Below are 25,551 nucleotides of genomic sequence, written 5' to 3'. Positions count from 1 at the left end.
TATTCCTGTAACTTAGAGCAGGGTACGTAGTTGGTTCTTAACAAATGTTTAATGATTGAATGAATACTAATGTGATAGAATTTTGGTATCCTGTCTATTAGATGAAGAAAAATTTTTTAGTCCAATCTCCAGAAAATGGAGATAACTACCTCTCCTATTTTGGTTTAGAAACAATAATTTTATATTGAAATTATTATTTTGTATTTTAATATAAAATTATTCAATGTTTAATCTGACAATTGGAAGATTCCTTAATGAATAATCTCATACCTGTTGATTAAATCCCCTTTAAGCTTTTAATTTTGAGGTAACTGCAGATTCATGTAGAGTTGTAAGAAATAATATAGAGGTTCCATGTACCCTTTTCTCAAGTTTCCTCCAATGGTAACTTCTTCAAAAAACATAATACAGTATCACCGCCAAGATACTGACATTCATATAGGACATTTCCATCCTCACAAGGATCTCTCATTTGCTGTATAGCTTCTTCCTCCTTCCGCTTCCCTGCTTCCCAACCTCTGGGCCCTGGCTGATCTTTTCTACATTTCTGTAATATATGTGTGTGTGTGTGTGTGTGTGTGTGTATGTATATATGTGTATATACATGTGTGTATATATGTGTGTGTGTGTACACACACAATCATATATATATAATTTATTCATTTGAGATAAAATCTTACTCTGTTGCCCAGGCTGGAGTGCAGTGGGGTGATCTCAGCTCACTACAGCCTCCACCTCCTGGGTTCAGGTGATTCTCCTGCCTCAGCCTCCTGAGTAGCTGGGATTACAGGCACCTGCCACCATGCCCGGCTAACTTTTTTGTATTTTTAGTAAAGATGGGGTTTCACCTCGTTGGCCAGGCTGGTCTCGAACTCCTGACCTCAAGTGATCTACAGATCACTTGGCCTCCCAAAATGCAAGGATTATAGGCGTGAACCACTGCACCCAGCCTGCATTTCTGTAATTTTGTCACTTTAAGACTATTGTATAAATGGAATCCCAGAGTTGCAACCTTTTAGGCGTGGCTTTTTTTTTTTTTTTTCCCATTCCATATCAGTTCCTAAAGATTCATCACAGTTGTAGTAGCAGGTGGAAATGGACGCTCAGCTTTCCGTTGGACTACATGGGCACTTCCTGGTGGGGAACTCAGGCCACCACCTACTTCTGCTGAACAGGGAAGGGTTATGGTCAGCTCCCTACTCAGCTCCATGGTCACAATGCTGGCAGGGGAATAAAAACACTACCTGCTTCCTGTTTGGGACATGCAAGATTAGCTCTCTGCCTGGCCATGTAGAGACCATCCAATGGGGGAATTTGATCACCCCTGTATATTTCTTTTGGGAGAAGGTGTGGGTGGGAAGGATGCATGCTAGATCCACTTCTGCTTGACCCTGCCGCAACTGTAAGCTCCTATCTGGAACATACAGGAAGCAATACAGAAACCCAGAGAACTTGCTTCCATGAGTTCCACAACTCCTAAGGCTGTTAGATTGTCTGCCTCTGTTTTCACCTTTCAGAGTCTTCCTATGCTTGTGTTACATCCAGGGTTTTTCAATTGCAAGAGGGAGGACCTGGGAGGAGTGGGCTACTCCATATTGGCAGAACCAGAATTCTCCGAATCTTCTTAAGAGAACTCTATACAATTTTTTTCAATACACCTTATGAAATGTTAACTTTGACACATTAGTTTTCGTACTGTCCTAGAGCATATAATTTCTATTGCTATTCAGTGTATACTGTATTCAAGATAAGTATCTGCAAAAAATTCTTTAAAATATGACTTCCATCAGGATTAGTATTTAAGGGTGAATTGATAGGTCATCTTATAGCAAAAAAAAGATAAGTATGTAGTTCTTTCTGAAATTGTCTCGTTATTTATACGTGTTACTTTGTATATATACTTAAAGCATCACTCAGACAATTTGACTGATGGCAACTATATATCATCTTGGCATTCTGGAAGACTTGAAAGAGAATTACTTATGATCGTAGGGCAATTTTGTGATACTTCTAAGTGGGAGGGGTCAAGATATTTTATGATCTTCTGAAATATCCATCTAAAATGTTTTCAATATTCAGACTACATATTATTGATCATACATTATTTTACTTGTTTTTAATATGTTCCTTTTAACTGACTTATTTCTTCTTGTAGCTTCTTTCTACTAAGGCACCATGACTCTCCTATTTCTTTGTGGATTTGGAGCAATTTTCTGTGTATTTTCCTGTTATTAACAGAGATTAGAGAAGGGCCAAAAATAATACTAAGGAAACTAGCTCTAGCCATAAAACTTTACAGCTGGAACTGTAGACCAACTGACCTCTCCCAAAACAAATCTTTCTAAAAATAAGCTCTAAAAGGCCCAAATCCCTAGAGGCAACTAAACTGTGTGTCCTTCTTAATTCAAAACAAGAATTCTAAGTAAGCATCTCTCCAGGTAAAGGGACTGTAGAAATTAAATTGTCCAGTGGTTTTGATATAAGTCAATCTGATCCCAATTTACAGTTTTAGTCTGACATTCACAGGGCATCTGAGTAATTATTTGTACGTGTAAACATTCACATTTATTAGCAATATCAGAACCAGAAAGTTAAGGAATATATTCTAGACATTAAAAATAATGCCTTATTTACATTGTATATAGTAGTTGCTTGATAAATATTTGCTAGATGGAGCAGTGGTTTGGGCCATTCAACTTCCCTCTCATTAAAAACTTTTGGGCTGTTCGGCCACTGGTGCCTGAGTCATCTTCCTAAATACTTTTTTCATCACACTGCTCTGATCATATTCTCAGTCCAGGCATTAGCAGCTCCCAAGGAACTGATCCCATCTTATCTATCCCATTTGCTTTTGCAATAGGAGTTTGCCCTCAAAATGCTCCCTTCAATTCTAGTTACGTTGGTTTCACCACGGTTTTACATCTTTGCTAATGGCATTCCTGTGTCCGTGTTTATGTGAGATCTTTGCTCTGCATAGCATCAGACCCCAGTGAGCAGTGGGGTATCCTGCTTTCTTTTGCTCTCTCATCCTCATCTGCAGCTAAAATTCCAGCTCATTTCTCACTCTTCCATAATGCCTTCTGTAAATTCTTTAATATATGCTGTTATATTCTTGGCATAATTGTTAACATATTATTGTACCTCAAATTTACTTGATTGTATATGATCTCACTTTTTTCCCCTAATTTTATTTTTGCTTCCTTCCTACCAATGACTTTTGTTACACTGTCGTTTGCCCTGAAGGGGCCAAATCCTCCCATCATAGGCTCTCATGACACTGTAACTCCTTCCTAGCACTGGTCCGAGTTGTAATTGCTCAGAGCCTTGCAAGACAGTGCCTCCTGGTTCCGTAATTCTCATCACCTAACTCACTACTATTGATTTTTTTCAGAATTTGGCTTAAAAGTCATTTCATTAGAGAAGACTATGCTAATCCACTGAATAGGTGAGGTCACCCTGCTAATACTGTGGAGTATTTCTCTTTCACAACACTTGTGAAATTTTATTTAATATGTATTAAATATGTATATAAACTTACATATAATATATAATATATAGATATAGTCTCACTCTGCTCCCCAGGCTGGAATACAGTGGTAAGACCTTGGGTCGCTGCAGCCTCAAACTCCTGAGCTTAAGCAATCTTCCCACCTCAGCCTCCCAAGTAGCTGGGATTATAGGCATGTACCACCATGCCTGGCTAATCTTTTAAAATTTTTTGTAGCACTGGGGTCTTACTATGTTGCCCATATTGGTCTCAAACTCTTGGCCTCAACTGACCCTCCTCCCTCAGCCTCCTAAACTGCTGGGATTTGAGCTGCAACACCTAGCCTGCTTTTTAAAATTATATATTACTTCATTCTGTTCATCTAATAAATATCTAAGATGTGCCAGGTAGTGTTTCAGGGGTTTAGAGAGAGACTAGTAACAAAAGAGATGCAACCCCTTGGCCTTATGCCATGCATTCTTGTGGGATGAGAAGGACACTAAAGAAAAAATGAACAATAAAAATAAATACTATTAGATACACCCATCAACATAGGCTAAACTATGCTGCAGTATCAAGCAGCCCATAATCTCACATAAAATTGATCACCCATGAAAAATGTGCTGTAGGTCCGGATGACTCTCCAGGGAAACTTTCATATCTGTAGTGCTTTTACAATCTGGAATGCTTTAATCTTCAGCATCTCAATCTGCAAATGAAGTCGGCTTTGTGATTACTACAGTTGTGGAAGAAATCACTAGAAGGCCTTGTACTGACAGTTAAATATCTTGGTGTAGAAATGGCACATGTCAGTGCTGCTGATGACCCATTGGGCAGAACTAATCACATGTCTGCATTTCTATGGTGGTGGGTTCGGGGTGCAGGGAAGATTAATTCTTCTGTATGCTTGAAAGGAGAAGAGAATCAGATATGGGTGAGCATCCAAAGCCTTTACTACAAAAAGATAATGTTCTGGGGAAAAAATAGAGCAAGATAAGGGGAATTTGTTATGCATGGTGGGGAAGGGTATTACAATCTATGTTTCACATACAAGATGACATTTTAGCAAAGATTTGAAGGAAGTGGAGGAGTGAGCCATGTCAATATGTCAGAGAAGGGCACTCTGGAGAGTAACAGCCAGTGCAAAGGTCTTGAGGCTGAAGGATGAGTAATATGTCTGAGAAAGGGCAAAAAGACCTCTTTGGCTCCTGCTGAGTGACTGGGAAAGAGAATCTGGATATACTAGAGAACTACTGGGGGAGGCAGCGACCAGATGATGTAGGGCCTCAGAAGCTATTTTAAGGACTTTGTTCGTCCAGGCACCCCCACACACAGACACACAACTCATTACTTTATTGAGGCATAGTTCACATGTTCATAAAATGAACACATTTTAGGTATATATAATACAGTGGTTTTTAGTATATTCATAGTTGTGCAACCATTACCACAATCAATCTTGGGACATTGTCCTCATCCCAAAAAGAAACCTATGTCCATTAGAAATCACTGCCCATCCCCCACCAGCCTTCCCAGCCCCAACTTTATAGATTTGTCTATTCTGGACATTTTCTATAAATGGTATAAATGGAATCATAGTATGTGGGCTTTTGTCATGGGCTTTTAAAACTTAGCATACAGTCTTTAAGGTTTATTATAGTACATCATATCAGAACTTCATGTCTTTTCATGGTAGTTTTTGTATTTTGTATTCCATTTTATTTATCCATTTATCAGTTGATGTACCTTTGTGTTTGCACATTTTGACCATTATGAATAATTTTGCTATGAATATTCATGTGCAAGATTTTGTGTAGACATATATTTCCATTTCTTTTGAGTATATACCTAGGAGTAGAATTACTGGGTCATATTATGACTGTTTTTAACCTTTTGAGGAACTGATAGACAGTTTTCCAAAGAAGCTTCACCATTTTTAGGCTACCACCAGCAGTGTACAAGTTCTCCAATTTTGCCACTTTTTATTTTTATTTATTTACTTATTTTTATTTTTTTGGAGACACAGTCTTGCTCTGTTGCCTAGGCTGCAGTACAATGGCACAATCTCGGCTCACTGCAACCTCCATCTCCCAGGTTCAAGTGATTCTCCTGCCTCAGCCTCCTGAGTAACTGGGATTACAGACATGCACCATCATGCCCAGCTAATTTTTGTATTTTTAGGGGCAGTGGGGTCTCACCGTGTTGGTCAGGCTGGTCTCAAACTCCTGACCTTGTGATCTGCCTGCCTCAGCCTCCCAAAGTGCTGGGATTACAGGCGTGAGCCACCACGCCTGGCATTGCCACATTCTTGACAGTACTTTTTATTTGTCTTTTTTGATTCGAGCCATCCTAGTGTGTATAAAGTGGTATCATTGTGGTTTTGATAAGCATTTTCCTGACAGCTGATGATGATGAACATCTTTCCATGTACTTGTCAGCCATTTTATATCTTATTTGGAGATACAACTATTGAGATCGTTCACCCATATTTTAATTGGATTGAGGACTTCTGCTTCTCTCCTGAGGGAAATTGGTAGCTACCAACATTGTGAGCAGATGAATGGATCTTATTTACAGTTTTAACAGGATCCTTCTAATTGTGGTATTGAGAATAGACTGGGGGGAGGTAAATGTGAAGCCATTTAAGAGAATATTGTAGTAATCTGCTTGAGATTATTGTGACTTGGACTAGGGTAGTAGCAGCAGAATCAGAAATAAATGTTTGAATTATGAAAAAAAAGTTTGGATTATAAATATATCTTGTAGGTAGAGCTAACAGTATTAGTTGACAAACTATAGGGCAAAGAAAAATGAATCAAAGATGCCTCCAAAGATGAACCTCTGGAAAGACAGAGTCGCCAACAACTGAAAAATAGGGTATGTGAAGCAGGTCTAGAGAAAAATTTAGCTTTTTAAAAAATTATTATTTGCTAGCATTCTCCATGAGAGTTCAAGCTTCTTGAAGTCAGACCATCCTAGTCATGTTTATCACATCATCACCAGCTTGAAACATGTTCCTGGCATAAATAATAAATAAATGAGTAAACAAAGACAATGACCATGCCTCTTTTTAAAATTCAATTTAACAATTTTTTGGCAATAGATACACAAATGTAATATGTGAACACTTATTCAATTTTCTTCTAGCTAGTGTTTCAAAATGATTCCACTGACTATTGTATTATGCTCAAGAGCATGCATTTTGTAGCCAGACAGTCCTGGCTACATATTATCAGTGCAACAGTGAGCACATTGCCTAATTACACTGAGCCTCAGTTTTCTTTGTACCTTAGGGGTAATAATACTCAACACACAAGGGTTCTCTGAGCATGAAATTAAAATATTTGTAAAGCCCTTAGCACAAAACTTGTCACATGGAAGAAACTGTCCAAATGATTTTTCTGTTACATATGGGTGTATATATACTTAAATCCATGTGTAACATGCACACACAACATATCTGCATACATGCACATGAAATACAATACATATTTAACACTTTGAGTTAGTGTGTCAAAGCTATACATTTCACATAGGGTTGAACTATTCATTGCTCCAAACACTTTTATTTTATTCTTACATCAAATGCAGAGGGAAAATTATGGGATTTGGAGCTAGAAGCCTGCCTTTGAACTACAGATCCATAGCTTATCACCTCTGAGGCTTAATTTGTCTGAGATTCTGTCTTCTCATTTGTAAAATGGTGATGATGACAACTACAATTTTTTATATACCTAAAAAGGTGAAGGGGAGGATAACAATGGAATGTATACAATACTGCGGTTTACATTATATAAGACTTTGTGTATTAATATTACATGTTAAAATATTTAAGTTATTTTTATTATCTTCAAACCTACTTTACTTTTGGGAGATGATATCATTGAAGATATTTACCAGTGAATCCTGAGAAAACAGGAAAAGCACAAAGAAAACTTTTAATGGAAACCTAACGTCCAACAATTTGTTAAAGTGTCTATAGCAACAAAATAATGAAAATCTAAGACATGACTTTAATTGAGGCAATGGTGTGGAACCCACAGCATTTTGCCTGGGTTTTAGTCAGTGACATGTCAGACTCATTATGTTTGATTCATTGGACTTCAGTGTCTGAAGCTGAGAACTGCACTTTCTATAAGCAGCTGTGAAAGAACAAATGATGCTACAAATGGACAGCTCAGCATCTTCACTGTTTGAAGGAGGGTGAGAGGATGTTTGTGTTGGCAAGTGTTTGGAAGTGTTGGACATCTTGCTGTTTTGGCCTTGAAGCTCACTTATTTGTATCTGAGGTATGTAGCACATAGGGACTTAATAGGTATCTATTGTAAACCTTTACTCATTACTTCCTGGATATTGATCTTGGGCCATCATTATGTGTGAAGTGTGAGAATTGGGAAAGTAATCTGATATCACTAACTTTAAAATGCATCAAAATGTAGAAGGTGTAAGTGGATGGAGGGGAGAAGAGGGTTGATACATGGATAGATAAGCGATAAAGCAAATATTCTAAAATGTTAAATGTGGAATTTAGGTGGTGAGTATCTGTTAACTGTACAATTTTCTACACTTGTTTGAATTCTTTATAATAAACTGAAAGAACTATAATAAAATAAAAGTAAACTGAAATAAAAGTATAAAGTAAACTGAAAATAGAACTGTAGGGAGAAAAACAAACTAGGTTCTTTGCTGTTTTAAGAATTGTATCAATTAGCCTGACACAGGACAAATACTACATGGTCCCACTTATATAAGGAATATAAACTCACAGAAGCAGAGAGAAGCCAAACTCATAGAAGCAGAGAAAAGAATGGTGATTGCCAAAGATTTGGGTTAGAAGGGAGAAGGAAACAGGTATATTAGTCAAAGGATAGACAGTTGTAGTTATGCAAGATGAATAAGTTTTAGAAATTTCTATACTGTGGGCGGTTCCAAGATGGCCAAATAGGAACAGCTCCAGTCTACAGCTCCCAGCGTGAGCGATGCAGAAGACGGGTGATTTCTGCATTTCCAACTAGGGTACTGGGTTCATCTCACTGGGGCTTGCTGGACAGTGGGTACAGGACAGTGGGTGCAGCATACTGAGTGTGAGCCGAAGCAGGGAGAGGCATTGCCTCACCCGGGAAGCACAAGAGGTCAGGGAATTACCTTTCATAGCCAAGCAAAGCTGTGACAGATGGCACCTGGAAAATCGGGTCACTCCTACCCCAATACTGCGCTTTTCCAATGGTCTTAGCAAACGGCACACCAGGAGATTATATCCCATGCATGGCTTGGATGGTCTCACGCCCACAAAGCCTCACTCATTGCTAGCACAGTAGTCTGAGATCGAACTGCAAGGCGGCAGCGAGGCTGGGGGAGGGGTGCCTGCCATTGCTGAGGCTTGAGTAGGTAAACAAAGTGGCCAGGAAGCTCAAACTAGGTGGAACCCACTGCAGTTCAAGGAGGCCTGCCTGCCTGCCTCTGTAGACTCCACTTCTGGGGGCAGGGCAGAGCTGAACAAAAGGCAGCAGAAACCTCTGCAGACTTAAATGTCCCTGTCTGACAGCTTTGAAGAGAGTAGTTGTTCTCCCAGCATGGAGTCTGAGATCTGAGAACGGACAGACTGCCTTCTCAAGTGGGCTCCTGACCTCCGAGTAGCCTAACTGGGAGGCACCCCTCAGTAGGGGCAGACTGACACCTCACACAGCCGGGTAACCCTCTGAGATGAAACCTCCAGAGGAACGATCAGGCAGCAACATTTGCTGTTCTGCAGCCTCCGCTGCTGATACCCAGGAAAGCAGGGTCTGGAGTGGACCTCCAGCAAACTCCAACAGACCTGCAGCTGAGGGTCCTGACTGTTAGAAGGAAAACTAACAAACGGGACATCCACACCAAAACCCCATCTGTACATCACCATCATCAAAGACCAAAGGTAGATAAAACCACAAAGATGGGGAAAAAACAGAACAGAAAAACTGAATTCTAAAAGTCAGAGCACCTCTCCTCCTCCAAAGGAATGCAGCTCCTTACCAGCAATGGAACAAAGCTCGATGGAGAATGATTTTGAGGAGTTGAGAGAAGGCTTCAGACTATCAAACTTCTCCGAGCTAAAGGAGGAAGTTCGAACCCATAGCAAAGAAGCTAAAAACCTTGAAAAAAGATTAGACGAATGGTTAACTAGAATAACCAATGCAGGGAAGTCCTTAAAGGACCTGATGGAGCTGAAAACCATGGCATGAGAACTACGTGATGAATGCACAAGCTTCAGTAGCCAATTCGATCAACTGGAAGAAAGGGTATCAGTGATTGAAGATCAAATGAATGAAATGAAGCGAAGTTCAGAGAAAAAAGAATAAAAAGAAATGAACAAAGCCTCCAAGAAGTACGGGACTATGTGAAAAGACCAAATCTATGTCTGATTGGTGTACCTGAAAGTGACAGAGAGAATGGAACCAAGTTGGAAAACAATCTGCAGGATATTATCCAGGAGAACTTCCCCAACCTAGCTAGGCAGGCCAACATTCAAATTCAGGAAATACAGAGAACACCACAAAGATACTCCTCGAGAAGAGCAACTCCAAGACACATAATTGTCAGATTCACCAAAGTTGAAATGAAAGAAAAAATGTTAAGGGCAACCAGAGAGAATGGCAGAAATTCTACAAGCCAGAAGGGAGTGAAGACCAATATTCAACATTCCTAAAGAAAAGAATTTTCAACCCAGGATTTCATATCCAGCCAAACTAATCTTCATAAGTGAAGGAGAAATAAAATACTTTACAGACAAGCAAATGCTGAGAGATTTTGTCACCACCAGGCCTGCCCTAAAAGAGCTCCTGAAGATAGCACTACAGATGGAAAGGAACAACTGGTACCAGCCACTGCAAAAACATGCCAAATTATAAAGACCATTGATGCTAGGAAGAAACTGCATCAACTAATGGGCAAAATAACCAGCTAACATCATAATGACAGGATCAAATTGACATATAACAATATTAACCTTAAATGTAAATGGGCTAAATGCTCCAATTAAAAGACACAGACTGGCAAATTGGATAAAGGGTCAAGACCCATCAGTGTGCTGTATTCAGGAAACCCATCTCACATGCAGAGACAAACATAGGCTCAAAATAAAGGGATGGAGGAAGATCTACCAAGGAAATGGAAAACAAAAAAAGGCAGGGGTTGTAACCCTAGTCTCTGATAAAACAGACTTTAAACCAACAAAGCTCAAAAGAGACAAAGAAGGCCATTACATAATGGTAAAGGGATCAATTCAACAAGAAGAGCTAACTATCCTAAATATATATGCACCCAATACAGGAGTACCCAGATTCACAAAGCAAGTCCTTAGAGACCTATAAAGAGACATCGACTCCCACACAATAATAATGGGAGACTTTAACCACCCCACTGTCAACATTAGACAGATCAATGAGACAGAAAGTTAACAAAGATATCCAGGACTTGAACTCAGCTCTGCACCAAGTGGACCTAATAGACATCTACAGAACTCTCCACCCCAAATCAACAGAATATACACTCGTCTCAGCACCACAATGCACCTATTCTAAAATTGACCACATAGTTGGAAATAAAGCACTCCTCAGCAAATGTAAAAGAACAGAAATTATAACAAACTGTCTCTCAGACCACAGTGCAATCGAACTAGAACTCAGGATTAAGAAACTCACTCAAAACCATTCAACTACATGTAAACTGAACAACCTGCTCCTGAATGACTACCGGGTACATAATGAAATGAAGGCAGAAATGAAGATGTTCTTTGAAACCAACGAGAACAAAGACACAACATACCAGAATCTCTGGGACACATTTAAAGCAGTGTATAGAGGGAAATTTATAGCACTAAATGCCCACAGCAGAAAGCAGGGAAGATCTAAAATTGACACCCTAACATCACAATTAAAAGAACTAGAAAAGCAAGAGCAAACACATTCAAAAGCTAGCAGAAGGCAAGAAATAACTAAGATCAGAGCAGAACTGAAGGAGGTAGACACAAAAAACCCTTCAAAAAATCAATGAATCCAGGAGCTGGTTTTTTGAAAGGATCAATTTTGTTGATCTTTTCTTGCTAGCTAGACTGCTAGCAAGACTAATGAAGAAAAGAGAAGAATCAAATAGACGTAATAAAAAATGATAAAGGTGATATCACCACCGATCCCACAGAAATACAAACTACCATCAGAGAATACTACAAATACCTCTATGCAAATAAACTAGAAAATCTAGAAGAAATGGAGAAATTCCTCTGCACATACACCCTCCTAAGACTAAACCAGGAAGACGTTGAATCTCTGAATAGACCAATAACAGGCTCTGAAATTGAGGTAATAATTAATAGCTTACCAACCAAAAGTCCAGGACCAGATGGATTCACAGCCGAATTCTACAAGAGGTACAAGGAGGAGCTGGCACCATTCCTTCTGGAATTTCTATTGAAATTCCTTTTCAATAGAAAAAGAGGGAATCCTCCCTAACTCATTTTAAGAGGCCGGTATCATCCTGATACCGAAGCCTGGCAGAGACACAACAACAAAAAAAAGAATTTTAGACCAATATCCCTGATGAACATTGATGCAAAAATCCTCAATAAAATACTGGCAAACTGAATCTAGCAGCACATCAAAAAGCTTATCCACCATGATCAAATGGGCTTCATCCCTGGGATGCAAGCCTGGTTCAACATATGCAAATCAATAAATGTAATCCAGCATATAAACAGAACCAAAGACAAAAACCACATGATTATCTCAATAGATGCAGAAAGGCCTTTGACAAAATTCAACAGCCCTTCATGCTAAAAACTCTCAATAAATTAGGTATTGATGGGACGTATCTCAAAATAAGAGCTATTTATGACAAACCCACAGCCAATATCATACTGAATGGGCAAAAACTGGAAACATTCCCTTTGAAAACTGGCACAAGGCAGGGATGCCCTCTCTCACCACTCCTATTCAACACAGTGTCGGAAGTTCTGGCCAGGGCAATTAGGCAGGAGAAAGAAATAAAGGATATTCAATTAGGAAAAGAGGAAGTCAAATTGTCCCTGTTTGCAGATGACATGATTGTATATCTAGAAAACCCCATCGTCTCAGTCCAAAATCTCCTTAAGCTGATAAGCAACTTCAGCAAAGTCTCAGGATACAAAATCAATGTGCAAAAATCACAAGCATTCTTATATACCAGTAAAGACAAACAGAGAGCCAAATCATGAGTGAACTCCCATTCACAATTGCTTCAAAGAGAATAAAATACCTAGGAATCCAACTTACAAGGGATGTGAAGGACCTCTTCAAGGAGAACTACAAACCACTGCTCAATGAAATCAAAGAGGATACAAACAAATGGAAGAACATTCCATGCTCATGGATAGGAATAATGAATATCGTGAAAATGGCCATACTGCCCAATGTAATTCATAGATTCAATGCCATCCCCATCAAGCTACCAAAGACTTTCTTCACAGAATTGGGAAAAACTATTTAAAGTTCATATGGAACCAAAAAAGAGCCCGCATTGCCAAGTCAATCCTAAGCCAAAAGGACAAAGCTGGAGGCATCATGCTACCTGACTTCAAACTATACTACAAGGCTACAGTAACCAAAACAGCATGGTTCTGGTACCAAAACAGAGACGTAGGCCAGTGGAACAGAACAGAGCCCTCAGAAATAATACCACACATCTACAACTATCTGATCTTTGACAAACCTGACAAAAACAAGAAATGGTGAAAGGATTTCCTATTTAACAAATGGTGCTGGGAAAACTGGCTAGCCATATGTAGAAAGCTGAAACTGGATCCCTTCCTTATACCTTATACAAAAATTAATTCAAGATGTATTAAAGACTTAAATGTTAGACCTAAAACCATAAAAACCCTAGAAGAAAACCTAGGCAATACCATTTAGGACATAGGCATGGGCAAGGACTTCATGTCTAAAACACCAAAAGCAATGGCAACAAAAGCCAAAATTAACAAATGGGATCTAATTAAACTAAAGAGCTTCTGCATAGCAATAGAAACTACCATCAGAGTGAACAGGCAACCTACAGAATGGGAGAAAATTTTTGCAATCTACTCATCTGACAAAGGGCTAATATCCAGAATCTACAAAGAACTCAAACAAATTTACCAGGAAAAAACAACCCCGTCAACAAGTGGGCAAAGGATATGAACAGACACTTCTTAAAAGATGACATTTATGCAGCCAACAGACACATGAAAAAATGCTCACCATTACTGGCCATCAGAGAAATGCAAATAAGAACCAGAATGAGATATCATCTCACACCAGTTAGAATGGCGATCATTAAAATGTCAGGAAACAACACGTGCTGGAGAGGATGTGGAGAAATAGGAACACTTTTACACTGTCGGTGGGACTGTAAACTAGTTCAACCATTGTGGATGACAGTGTGGTGATTCCTCAGGGATCTAGAACTAGAAATACCATTTGACCCAGCCATCCTATTACTAGGTATATACCCAAAGGATTATAAATCATGCTGCCATAAAGACACATGCACACGTATGTTTATTGCGGCGCTACTCACAATAGCAAAGACTTGGAACCAACCCAAATATCCAACAATGATAGACTGGATTAAGAAAATGTGGCACATATACACCATGGAATACTATGCAGCCATCAAAAAGGATGAGTTCATGTCCTTTGTAGGGACATGGATGAAGTTGGGAACCATCATTCTCAGCAAACTATCGCAAGGACAAAAAACCAAACACCGCATGTTCTCACTTATAGGTGGGAATTGAACAATGAGAATACTTGGACACAGGAAGCGGAACATCACACAGTGGGGCCTGTTGTGCGGTGGGGGGAGGGGGGAGGGATAGCATTAGGAGATATACTTAATGTAAATGACGAGTTGCTGGGTGCAGCACACCAACATGGCACATGTATACCTATGTAACAAACCTGCATGTTATGCACATGTACCCTAGAACTTAAAGTATAATAAAATATGAAAAAATCACATCCATTGCAAATAATCAAATCCATTATTTGATTAGAAATAATTAAATCCATTGTAAAATGAAAAAAGAAAACCAAAAAGAAATTTCTATACTGCATAGTGACTATAGTTGACAATACTTGTACGCTTAGTATCTACCCTCTTAGCAAATTTTTATGTTAAATGCTCTTATCACAAAGTCAGGAGGGTAAGATGAAACTTTTGGAGTTGATATATATGTTTATGGCATTGATTATGGTGATGATTTTGTGATTGCCTTTGCAAACTAATGTTGTATACATTAAACATGTACAGCTTTTTGTCAATCATAACTGAAGTGGTTTTTTTAAAAAATTGTGGTACAAGAAGGCAGTCTTAATAAAATGATACAAGTATTTTGAACTGCTTTTTTCTTCCTATTTGCTTAGAGTACCAACCAGAAGAGATTATGTACTGTGCCATGACAAATTAATCCATAAATATTAGTCACTCCATACCACAGTTGTTTCTCTCTCATGTCCAATGCAAGTTGACTTGGGCTTTGCTCTAGGACCTACACTGAAAGAGACTCCACTATTTGCAATGTCACCAATCCTCAAGAGAAACAGAAGAAAGCAAGGGGTCACAAAACAGTTTTCAAATACTGGGAAGTACTGTCTTTCCTGTGATTACAAGTATAGGAGAAGTTGGTATTGATGAATACTAGTATATCTTTTATGAGCAAATTGAACATGAAGCAGAGAGCTCAATGTCTATAGTTTCTTTCATATTTTCTAGTAACAAATTGTCATGGCTGTAAATCTGAAATCTTTATAAAACTCTAAAACCCAGGACCCTGGAGAATAAATGATACACACTGACATATTGTAGGGGTTCAAATATTGTGTCCCTCATTAACATGGGTAGATTATGTGCTATCATTCCAATATTCTCAGAATCTATCAGTAGGCCAAAAAGATTCAGCACGCACTTTGTACCTGAAATCTCTATCAGCAAAGGAAAATAACAGACATGGATTTTGCCCTTACAGCACAATAATCCAGAAGGTAATGGGTATAGAATAGAGAATAACAATTATAGATGCAATTGAAAGCTTAATTGTCATAGACACTATAAAATGGGGTCAAAAATGACTGTCATGCAATAGCAATAGGAGTAATAGTAATATTAACAGTAGCTAAGGCTAACATTGTACCTACTATGTGTCAAGTAATGTTCTCCTTTATAAATATTACTTCACTGAAAGCCTTATCAACCTTGTGAGGTTATTGCCATAAATGATGGCTACATAATGGAGAAGCAATGACTTGATTTCTTTCTCTGAAACATGGTGACATTAAACAGGAAGGAGGGGATGGAAGGAGTTGATGGGGAAGGGAGTTGCGTGCATTAAGTCATAGAGGCCTGAACAAAGAATGTGGTCAGGCAGGAAGGAGTCTGCTTAAAATCAAGGTCAAGGAGGCAAAGGAGTTGGGTAAAGATGGCATGATCAGACAATAGGGACCTTGGGAGCTGTAGAAGGACTCAGTTTTCAAACTTTTTTCTTTGCTTTTGTGTTTGTATAAATGACAGGGGCCCAGTTGACATGGAATATATAATTTTAATGATGTTGTAAAGCATGTCTGTGACAAAGGATGGAAGGGCAGATACATATTAATAAAACAGTGATATGAACAATCTCTAACCTTGCCTGACTTTTTATTAAAAATGGCTGGTAGAACACTAGCAAACTCAGACTGTGCCCTGTATGAGAAGTTTGGGCCAACTACAAAGCTTACAGGATGCAGCCCCCTGGACTGCCCTTACTTTAGACACCAAATGCAAGTTGGAGGGGTTTTCAGCAATCATTCTCCAATTTGATAATTGACTAGAAAAACTCACAGAAAGCTGTTATAGTCACGGTTATGGTTTACCACAGAAAAAAGGATACAGATTAAAATCAGCACAGTGAAGAGATACATAGAGCAGAGTCTGTGAGAGTACCAAATGAGTTCCTGTTACCTTCTACCGATGGTACATCACCTCCCAGCATCTATGTGGGATAATACATATGGGGTATTGCCAACTAGGGAAGCTCACTGAACCTCAGTGTTCAGACTTTTTATTGGGACTCCATTGCATAGGCATGATTGATTGTCCATGTAGTTGACTTCAGCCTCCAGGTCACCTGATACAGTATATAGAAAGCAACCACCCTGTTACATTGTTGGTCTTTCTGGTGTGACCAGGCCCCGCTCTAAGACCTCATGGGTGTAGCCAGCCCTCATCCTAAGTCATACAGTTGGAGTATCTAGGATGACTCAGTGTTCCCAGGCAAACAAAGACACTCATATGAGGCATAACATTCCAAGGGCTCAGAAATTACCTCCCAGAAGTCCAGGACAAAGGCCCTATCTCTTCTTTGGTCAGGGTCGTTCTTTACTACATACTCTGATACCAAAATATTTTTGGTTAATATCTACTGTCTCCCAAACAACTGTGCAGTGCAAAACAAAAACTAAAAACCCCGAAGCCAACTCTTTAGTTAATTTTTTGGGTAATTGGCAACAAATTGCCTTCTTTATGTATATTTTATGGAAAAATGCCATGGAACAACTTGTAAGGAAATTTCTGCTCAAATTTATTTGGAATTTCTTTGTAGCAGCTCAGTGAAAAGCTCTGTATAGCTCTTTTTTTTTATACTTTAAGTTTTAGGGTACATGTGCATATTGTGCAGGTTAGTTACATATGTATACGTGTGCCATGCTGGTGCGCTGCACCCACTAACTCATCATCTAGCATTAGGTATATCTCCCAATGCTATCCCTCCCCCCTCCCCCCACCCAAAAGCTCTGTATAGTATTCTCTATGTTGTTTCACTCTGTAGATTCTGTGGCCAAAGTGGGAGACAGATAGGTCTATTTCCCTAGTTGACATTTTTGTGATTCTAGTGGGTCCAGGCAATGGGAGATGGAGAATAGCACTGGCTGAGCTTCTGAGGTATGAGTGTGGCCAGAGTGAGTTTCCAGGGCAGGACACTTTTAGGGGCAGGGCTGCAACTAAAACTTTGATTAGAGCCAGGAGTTACAGTGAGGCTGCTTAAAATATGGGTCTAAGTGGCAGTTGTATAGTGGGCTCATATCAAGAGCAGTTATAGACCATGTTGGCACCTGGTAAGTCATCAATAGTCAGGGCCAGAGCAGTAGAGGCAGAATCTCATACTAAGCTGGAGAGAGCATTGGTGGTGGCTTCAATAGTGCACAGTGGAATATTGCTTAGCTGTGATGCTCAAAACCTGGTTGGGTCTTTCTGTGAGTCTGTTCAGATAACCACTAAAAGTATAAATTCTGGTATCAGACTACCGGGATTCAAGTCATAGTGCTGCCCGTTGCTAATAATGCAATCTGAGCAATTTACTTTTCTCTGCCTGAGTTTCCACATTTGTTAAAGATAATATCTGTTTTCTGTATTTTCTCCTATTTTTGTTTCATCTTTCTTCTTTGGGTTTAATTTGCTATTTTCTAGCTTTTTAAAATGAAAACTCAGATTTTGATTTTCAATCTTTTATGTGCATTTAAAGCTATAAATTTCCCCATAACCAGATCCTTAATTACATCCCACTTTGACATATCATATCTTTATTAGGTTCCATTCAACATATTTTTAAACTTCTATTATGATTTCTTATTCGAAGCATGGATTTTTTGGAAGCGTGTTTTATTTCTAGTTAGCTTTCTGTATGTTTTTCCTAGTTGCAGTCCACGATAGAGAACAGACCTTAGTATTATTTCAGTCCTTTGAAATTTGTTAAGACTTGCTCTATGGATTAGCATATGGATTATTTTGATAAATGTTCTGTAAGAACTCTAAGCCGTTTGATACAGTCTTTCATAGTTGTCGACTCGGTCAATTTGGTTTACATAGATTGTTTAAATCTTCAGTATCTTTGCTTTTTTTTTGCTCTGTGTGTTCTTTCAGTTACTGAGCAAGGTGTGTTAAATTCTCCAACTATGATCAGTCCTTTGTCTATTTCTTCAAGTTCTTTAGAAGTTTAGAGTTTCTTTAAGACCTTTAGATACATTTTTGCTTTATATATTTTGTGGCTATTTTATTATACGTTTAGGATGTTTATGTTTTCCTGATGAAATTACTCTTTATCTACATAGTAATATTTTAGCCTTGAAGTCTATTGTGTCTGATACTAATGTCACTATACTAGCTATCTGTTGTTTTTTGTCTGCCTGGTAAATCTTTCTCAGTCCTTTCTTAAAATTAAAATGTGTGTCTTTTGCTCAGTTACATATTTTTCAATCTAGCCTGAAATTCATTGCCTTTTTTTTTTTTTTTTTTTTTTTAACAGAGTCTACCTTTGTTGCCCAGGCTGGAGTGCAGTGGTGTGATCACAGCTCACTGCAGCCTGGACTTCCTGGGCTCAGTTGATCCTCCCACCTCAGCCTCCCGGGTAGCTGGGACTACAGGCCTGTGCCGCCAGACTGGTTTCTTTTCATTGAAGTATTTAGCCTACTATTGTTGGTTAGGCGTATGTCTACCATTTTACCAGTTGTTTTTGCTTTAATTCTATGTTTATGTATTGTTTCTTTCCTGCCTTTTCTTGTCCTAATCATGGCTTCTAATTGCATTTTACCTTCTCTGTTAACTTTTTGAGTCATGGACTTTGTTTTTTCCTTTAGAATAGGGGTCTGCAAACTTTTTCTGAAAATATTTTGTTGTTGGGAGCTGTGTGATCTCTGGGAAACTACTCAACCCTGCAGTTGTAATGTGAAAGCTAACATAGATAACAAGTAAACAAATAGCTGTGGTTGTGTGCCAATAAAACTTTATAAAACTAAGTTGCTAGCCAGATTTGTTCACAGGCTATGATTTGCAGACAACTGCTTTAGAGATTAAAGTAAGTTTGATTAATTAGAGTCTACCTTATTTGTATTTTTACCATTTCCTCTCCAAAATGCAAGAACCTTGAGCAGTTTAAATATGGTTACCCCTTTCTATCCTTTGCATATTATTGTCATGTATTTTACTTCTACCTATGTTAAAACTCCACAAGACACTCTAAATATTGCTGATTTAAAGAGGAATATTTTATATTTACCCTAATATTTCTTTTCTAGTGTTCTTAATAATGCTTTTATCTGGGTTCATTTTACCTCTGGGGAATTTGCTGGTATATTATAGTGTTAGTCTGCTGAATATGACTTCTTTACTTTTTTTTGGGGGGGGTGGTGGGCTCTGTCTGAAAATAGATTTACATTTGAGGAATATTTTCACTGGAGTTAGAATTGTAAGGTGGTAGATTTTTTGCCCCTAGAACCTTAAAGGTATCATTTTATTGTCTTGTTTCCTTGATTTTGTTAAAAAAAATTACAAAATTGTTTTTATATTTGAGCGTGTTGCATCTAGTTTTCTTATTGTCTGCAGTTACATGAGGATGTGCCTAGATGTGATTCCTTTATTATTTATACTACTTGGGGTTACCAATACATCTGAAATCTGTTAATTTGACATTTATTTTTATCAGTTTTGGGAAATTTTTAGCCATCATCTCTACAAATATTATTTCAGCTTCATTTTCTTTTTTCTTTCCTGGAACTTCAATTACATGAATGTCTGACCATTTGACTATGTCTTACCTGTCTCTTATTCTCTGTTCTATTGTATATTTTTGGTCTGTGTTTCAATTATATATATTTTTATTGACCTATCTTTGAGTTTGTTTTCTGCTTTGCCAAACCTGCTAATGTGTCTAATAAATTTTTAATTTTATTTATTGTATTTCTCAGTTCTGGAATGTTATTTGTATTTTTTATTGATTCCAATTATTTGTTGAAATTGTCTTTTCCTTCATTTTTATCTCTTGTTTTAACATTCATATTAAAGTCTTAACTCTGTGTATCACCTGTGGATCTGCTTATAGTGTGTTTTTTCTCTTGACTATTTGTCACATTTCTTACCTTTTCACATGTCTAATATATATGTATTTACTATGCACAGGATTAGTGTATAAAATAATAAATGTTGAAGTTGATTTTATTTTTCTCCAGAGAATAATGGGTAAATAAGTTTAATTAGGTCTCTTAAGGCTGTCTTGAGCTTATACTTCATTTTCTTTTGGTTCTAAATGTCTCGAAGATGAAACTTGTTGAATGTTTGTTGTAGGATCCTCCCCAAAGCCAGACTTTGTTTCTTAAGCATCAGAAATTGTGGGTGACTTTATGTTGCCTTTTCTTCTTAGGGTCTAGCCTCTCATCCTACTCCTGGACTCAGTAAATGTCTCATTCAGAAAACTGGGATATGACCTTGGTGATCGTCTAGATTCCAATTCACATTCTAGCCCCTATGGAGTTATCAAAAACTCCACTAGTTTCTCTTTTCCCAAAAGACATTTTCTCCTATAGCAAGTTCAATTTTAAATCAATACTCAGCAGATGCCTCCAAGGTAGAAAAGAAGCATTCATATCAGCTCACCTAAGACTTTATCCTCTGTTGTATTAAATTAACTTAGTCATCTTTGCTTCAATAGATATTCAATGCCATTAACAATATGACTTTTATGGTGGTGTTGATTACTTACTTTGATTTATTTTATTCCATAATTGTTGTGTGAGCTTATTTCTACCTACGACATCCTACCCAGATCCAGAAGTTGGAAAAATAAAGCAGGATACTTAAAGAGTAATTTTTTATCTTGATAGATTGCTTTGGATTATATTCTCAGACTCTGAGGATTCATCTACCTCTGACTTTAGTGATTTTTGTCATAAAATTTTGATAATAATTGCCTCATTTAATTATTCAGCTGCAGTTTTTTATATGCAGTTTGGGTATAATTAGGCCTGTCTTGGTGTATTGTGTTGTAGGCATTTCAAAACCAGGAAACAGAAACATAAGAAAAGGTGAGGAATTATAATAGGTTAGTGAAAGCCCTTTGTAAATTATAAAGCATCATAAAAATGTTAAGTGGTATAATTATCTTTGAAGCTATAAATAGTATCCTACAATTTCTTTTCTTTTTAAACTATTACTACAAATGTAATTTACTGGGTGAAGACTGAGATCAGATATATTTGGACTAAAGATTATAGAAGCTTAGGAAAATCTTTAGAGTCCCAAATATATATCAAATATTTCTTACAGCCTTCCTAAAACCTATATATTTTATAAATAAAGTGAAATGTATTTTAACATTACGTCTTAGGCAACAACATAACTTTGCATTACTAAGAGTGATAAAACTCTAGCTCTGCTAGAACACTGACTGCTTGGGGAGAGCAAATCGAATCTGACAAAATTTTGATTGCAATACAAATACACAACATTTGTTGAGAACCTGTTATGATTTCATCACTGTTCTGGGCCTCTTAGGTGCCCAGACACTGTAAGTCAACCCTGAACCATCATTTTAGCCTCTTTCTGCTTTGCCAACTGTTACCCTTCCAATTATTTTTTAAAATGTCTCTTAGACTATATCTTTGCCTGCATCAAGTTTGGCTGCTCCATGTAGTCAAACGATTTTTGTGTTTCAGATCAACTTGAGTGAGTTGAACAATAACTTTTCTACAATGTCCATTTATAGGGTTCTTGATGTCATCTCCTAATTTTTGATTCCACTCAGTCATTTCTGTGTATTTCCTACTTTGTGTTGTTCTTCTACAAACTGTTTGTGTGCATCCATGTGTGTACATATGTATGTGTTCCTGTGTGTGTTGAGTAGAAGGGCTAATAAAATCCCAATAGCACAGCTGAATAAGTAATAACATCCTTTATCCTTCGAGTTGAGTGTTAGAGTCCTCAGCTGTTTCACATTATCTCCTCATTCTATCCTCACAACAGTTCCTTGTACAAAATTGGTTAGGAATAGACACACTTTTAGATAGCAATTATTTGCTTATTGAAGATTAAAATAAAGAAAAATCTCAGTGTTTTTTTTTCATATTCATTGTCCAAGCTAACAGGGTTTAGACCCTAAGAATATTGTCTTCTATAGATTCTAAAAGGTGAGAACCTATGACAGACTATTTGACTTTTTGTGCTCAATTCAATGAATGATGGTAGCTGGTAAAAATGATAATGTCAATTACTCAATTTTTTTTCCATGAATGCAAATGGTGGTAGAGAAAACATCATTTGTAAGATAACTATGGTTTGGCACACCATCTCATACTAAGATATTTCCATCAGTAGTGCCCGTTGCCCTACCATTCCCGAGACATTTACATTCTAAGTTACACAGTGTGGTACTATGCAAACATCAGCATTAAAATAAATGCTCTAGTGCACTATTTCAACTAGTTGTGGTCCCTAAGCTACTGCTGTTTAGATATTCTTAATTCTTTATTGCATTGATAACTAATGTCTGGATGGTGCTTATTTTTATTTTGTGTTTCAGTTCATACAGGAACACAGGGTGAGGGAGGCCATAAGCACCAGCGTAATTGGCAGCACTTGGCTGGGATGACAGGAACCCTGAGGGAATGGAATGGCGATGCCTCAGACAAAGCTGGCCATCCTTGAATTTCATGATTTTCTTGGGTAGTCTGTCTCTTTTTCTGACTCTCCTGTCCATGATCAGACACCTGTTCCTCGGAGGTGGCTGTTGGCTGCAGGATGTGAACTCATCACTGCTCTTCACTCAAGGTAGGAGGAAGTCCTATAGTGCTAGAAATGTTCATTTCTGAGCTCTACTGGGTCTAGAGCTTCTCCTTGACCTGACTTCCCTTCCATGCATGCAGTGCGTACCCATGCCTCAGTTACTTCTCTAAGATTAGACCAGCAAGTGTCATGCTTTCTTGTGTTTTAATGTCTCGACTGTGAGTGAAGATGGCTCCATTTTTAGGTAGCGTTGGAATCTGTGGAAGGATGACTCTGACTTGAATTTTAACAAATCTTTCCAGTTCTTTTTTTTCCTTCTAAGAGGAAGCCACTAAATACATACTTTACCCTCTTTCTTAATTTACCTTTTGGAGAACTCTTTCTCTTTGATGAAAACTGTCATCTTGCTCATAAGGCTTTCTGCTAATTAGAGTCCTGATATCTAAAGCTTCAGGTCCAAAATATCCAGGAAAAGAAAATAGCCCAGCTGGAGAGGGAGACAGTGCCTTAGGAGACCAGGGGATGGAGAACATTGAGCAGAAGATGTGAGGTGAGGGCATCCCACCCTAGAGGAAAGTGCCAACCTGCCATGGATAGAGAATTAACAGAAACCCTTGTGAACGAGATGGTCCATTTATTCTTTTAGTTCTGAGACCTTTTTTACTTTACATATTTTGGGGGCTATGCTATTAGATGTAAGTTTTGAATTGTTATGCTTCCCTGTTGAAATGACTTTCTCAAGTAATACTCTTGTCTTGAAGTCTGTGATATCAGATACTGTATCTGATTCTGAATCTATGTAATTAGATTACCTTAAACCTTGGCTCTCCATAGGCTATTGGTGTGGTCTGGACCTCCTCTGTGAAGCAGAAAAAATTGACTTTGATAATTTATGGGTGAGCCATTTGCAGAAACTTATAAATTCCAGGTCAAATTTAATTTGACTTCTAGCACACCACTAGCTGGCTTTCAACACGAGCTAATTGAGAAGAATAGAAACTCATTCTGAAAAGCCAAATTATAATTAGAAAGTTAATTTGCTTACCCTCAAAATCACATAATGAATACTAAAGCCAAATATAAATTACTTTTGTATTATCCTTAATTTTGAACTCTTATCCCCTTGATTCTTTTATTAATGTGGATAATTAAGAGTTGAGTATATAAGCATGCCAAAGTAATCTTAATCTTCACCTTGTCTAAATAGAGCCATTTATTAAAACCCATCTTTGAGGCAGCATTCACATATTTGGAGCCAGACATCTCTGTGGTGAATACGGTAAGGAATGTAGTAAAGTAGGTGGGATTGGACCACCTTTGAGGATCAAAATCATTTGTGAAGATGGGAGAAGTGGCTTGCAATGAGTACTATCTGGTTGCTAAGAATTTACACTCTATCTCCATTGCTCCTAATTCTCATTACACAGGTTTTCTGGGCTGGGTGTTCCCAACCTGCCTAAGGGTCAAGCTACTACACAAACAGTTAACAAAGAAACTTAGCTTATGGAATCTCCAAATAGCAGGTCAGTGGGCATTAAAATTTTATTTGGCATAATTTCAAGCCAATTGCACTAGTCAATCCATCAGTGACCAGAGAGGATGACAGAAAAATTGATGGTATCTTTCCTTGCCCTGATGTGTTCAAATACTAAAGCCTTACATTTATCTTTACTCAGATTTCATTTTCTGTGTTTTTTCTCCAGACATAAATCAAGAAGTCCTCTACCTTTCAAATCTTAAGACCATAGGGAAAATTAAAAATAGCTCCTATTAACATAAATGTTAGGGAACTCCAGCCTAGATGATGATGGGGGAAATGCTACTATAAGAGAGATCACCTCTCAGTTGATATTGGGTGAAATTCACCCCCAATATTTCATGTAGGTTCTTTTCTATTTTCCCTAAGTGTTGGCCGGTCTGAGAAATAAAGGGACAGGGTACAAAAGGAGAAATTTTAAAGCTAGGTGTCCAGGGGAGACATCACATGTTGGCAGGTTCCGTGATGCCCCCTAAGCTGCAAAACCAGCAAGTTTTTATTAGTGATTTTCAAAAGGGGAGGGAGTGTACAAATAGGATGTGGGTCACAGGGATCACATGTTTCACAAGGTAATAAGATATCACAAGGTAAATGAAGGCAGGGCAAGATCACAGGACCACAGGGCTGGGGCGAAATTAAAATTGCTAATGAAGCTTTGGGCACGCATTGTCATTGATAACTTCTTATCAGGAGACAGGGATTGAGAGCGGACAACCAGTCTGACCAAAATTTATTAGGTGGGAATTTCCTCTTCCTAATAAGCACAGGAGCACTGCAGGAGGCTGGGGCTTCTTTCATCCCTACAGCTGCAACCATAAAAGACGGCTGCCCCCAAAGCGGCCATTTCAGAGGCCTACCCTCAAGGCCGCATTCTCTTTCTCAGGGATGTTCCTTGCTGAGAAAAAGAATTCAGTGATATTTCTCCCATTTCCTTTTGAAAGAAGAGAAATATGGCTCT

The 25,551-nt window shown here is 38.1% G+C and overlaps 1 protein-coding gene across 4 annotated transcripts in view; it reads left to right on the top strand.

The window, feature by feature from the left end:
- Positions 1-25,551, top strand: part of LOC104003155 (uncharacterized) — a 569,073-nt gene that overhangs the window by 61,543 nt on the left and 481,979 nt on the right. For 2 of the 4 annotated variants that reach the window (XM_054671875.2, XM_063795723.1), the window contains exon 1: positions 22,867-23,101. The exons of 1 other annotated variant lie outside the window; for it this stretch is intronic. In XM_054671875.2, coding sequence (XP_054527850.2) covers positions 22,939-23,101 — 163 coding nt within the window. In that variant the 5' untranslated portion in view covers positions 22,867-22,938. Of the gene's footprint in view, positions 1-22,853; positions 23,102-25,551 lie in introns of those variants that run through there. One more of the 4 variants, XM_054671876.2, reaches the window with a different exon arrangement.

This window comes from Pan troglodytes, chromosome 17, assembly GCF_028858775.2.
Source record: "Pan troglodytes isolate AG18354 chromosome 17, NHGRI_mPanTro3-v2.0_pri, whole genome shotgun sequence".
Classification (NCBI taxonomy): Eukaryota; Metazoa; Chordata; class Mammalia; order Primates; family Hominidae; genus Pan; species Pan troglodytes.
The sequence above is the reverse complement of the archived record's forward strand: the minus strand, read 5'-3'. Positions and strand labels throughout refer to the sequence as shown.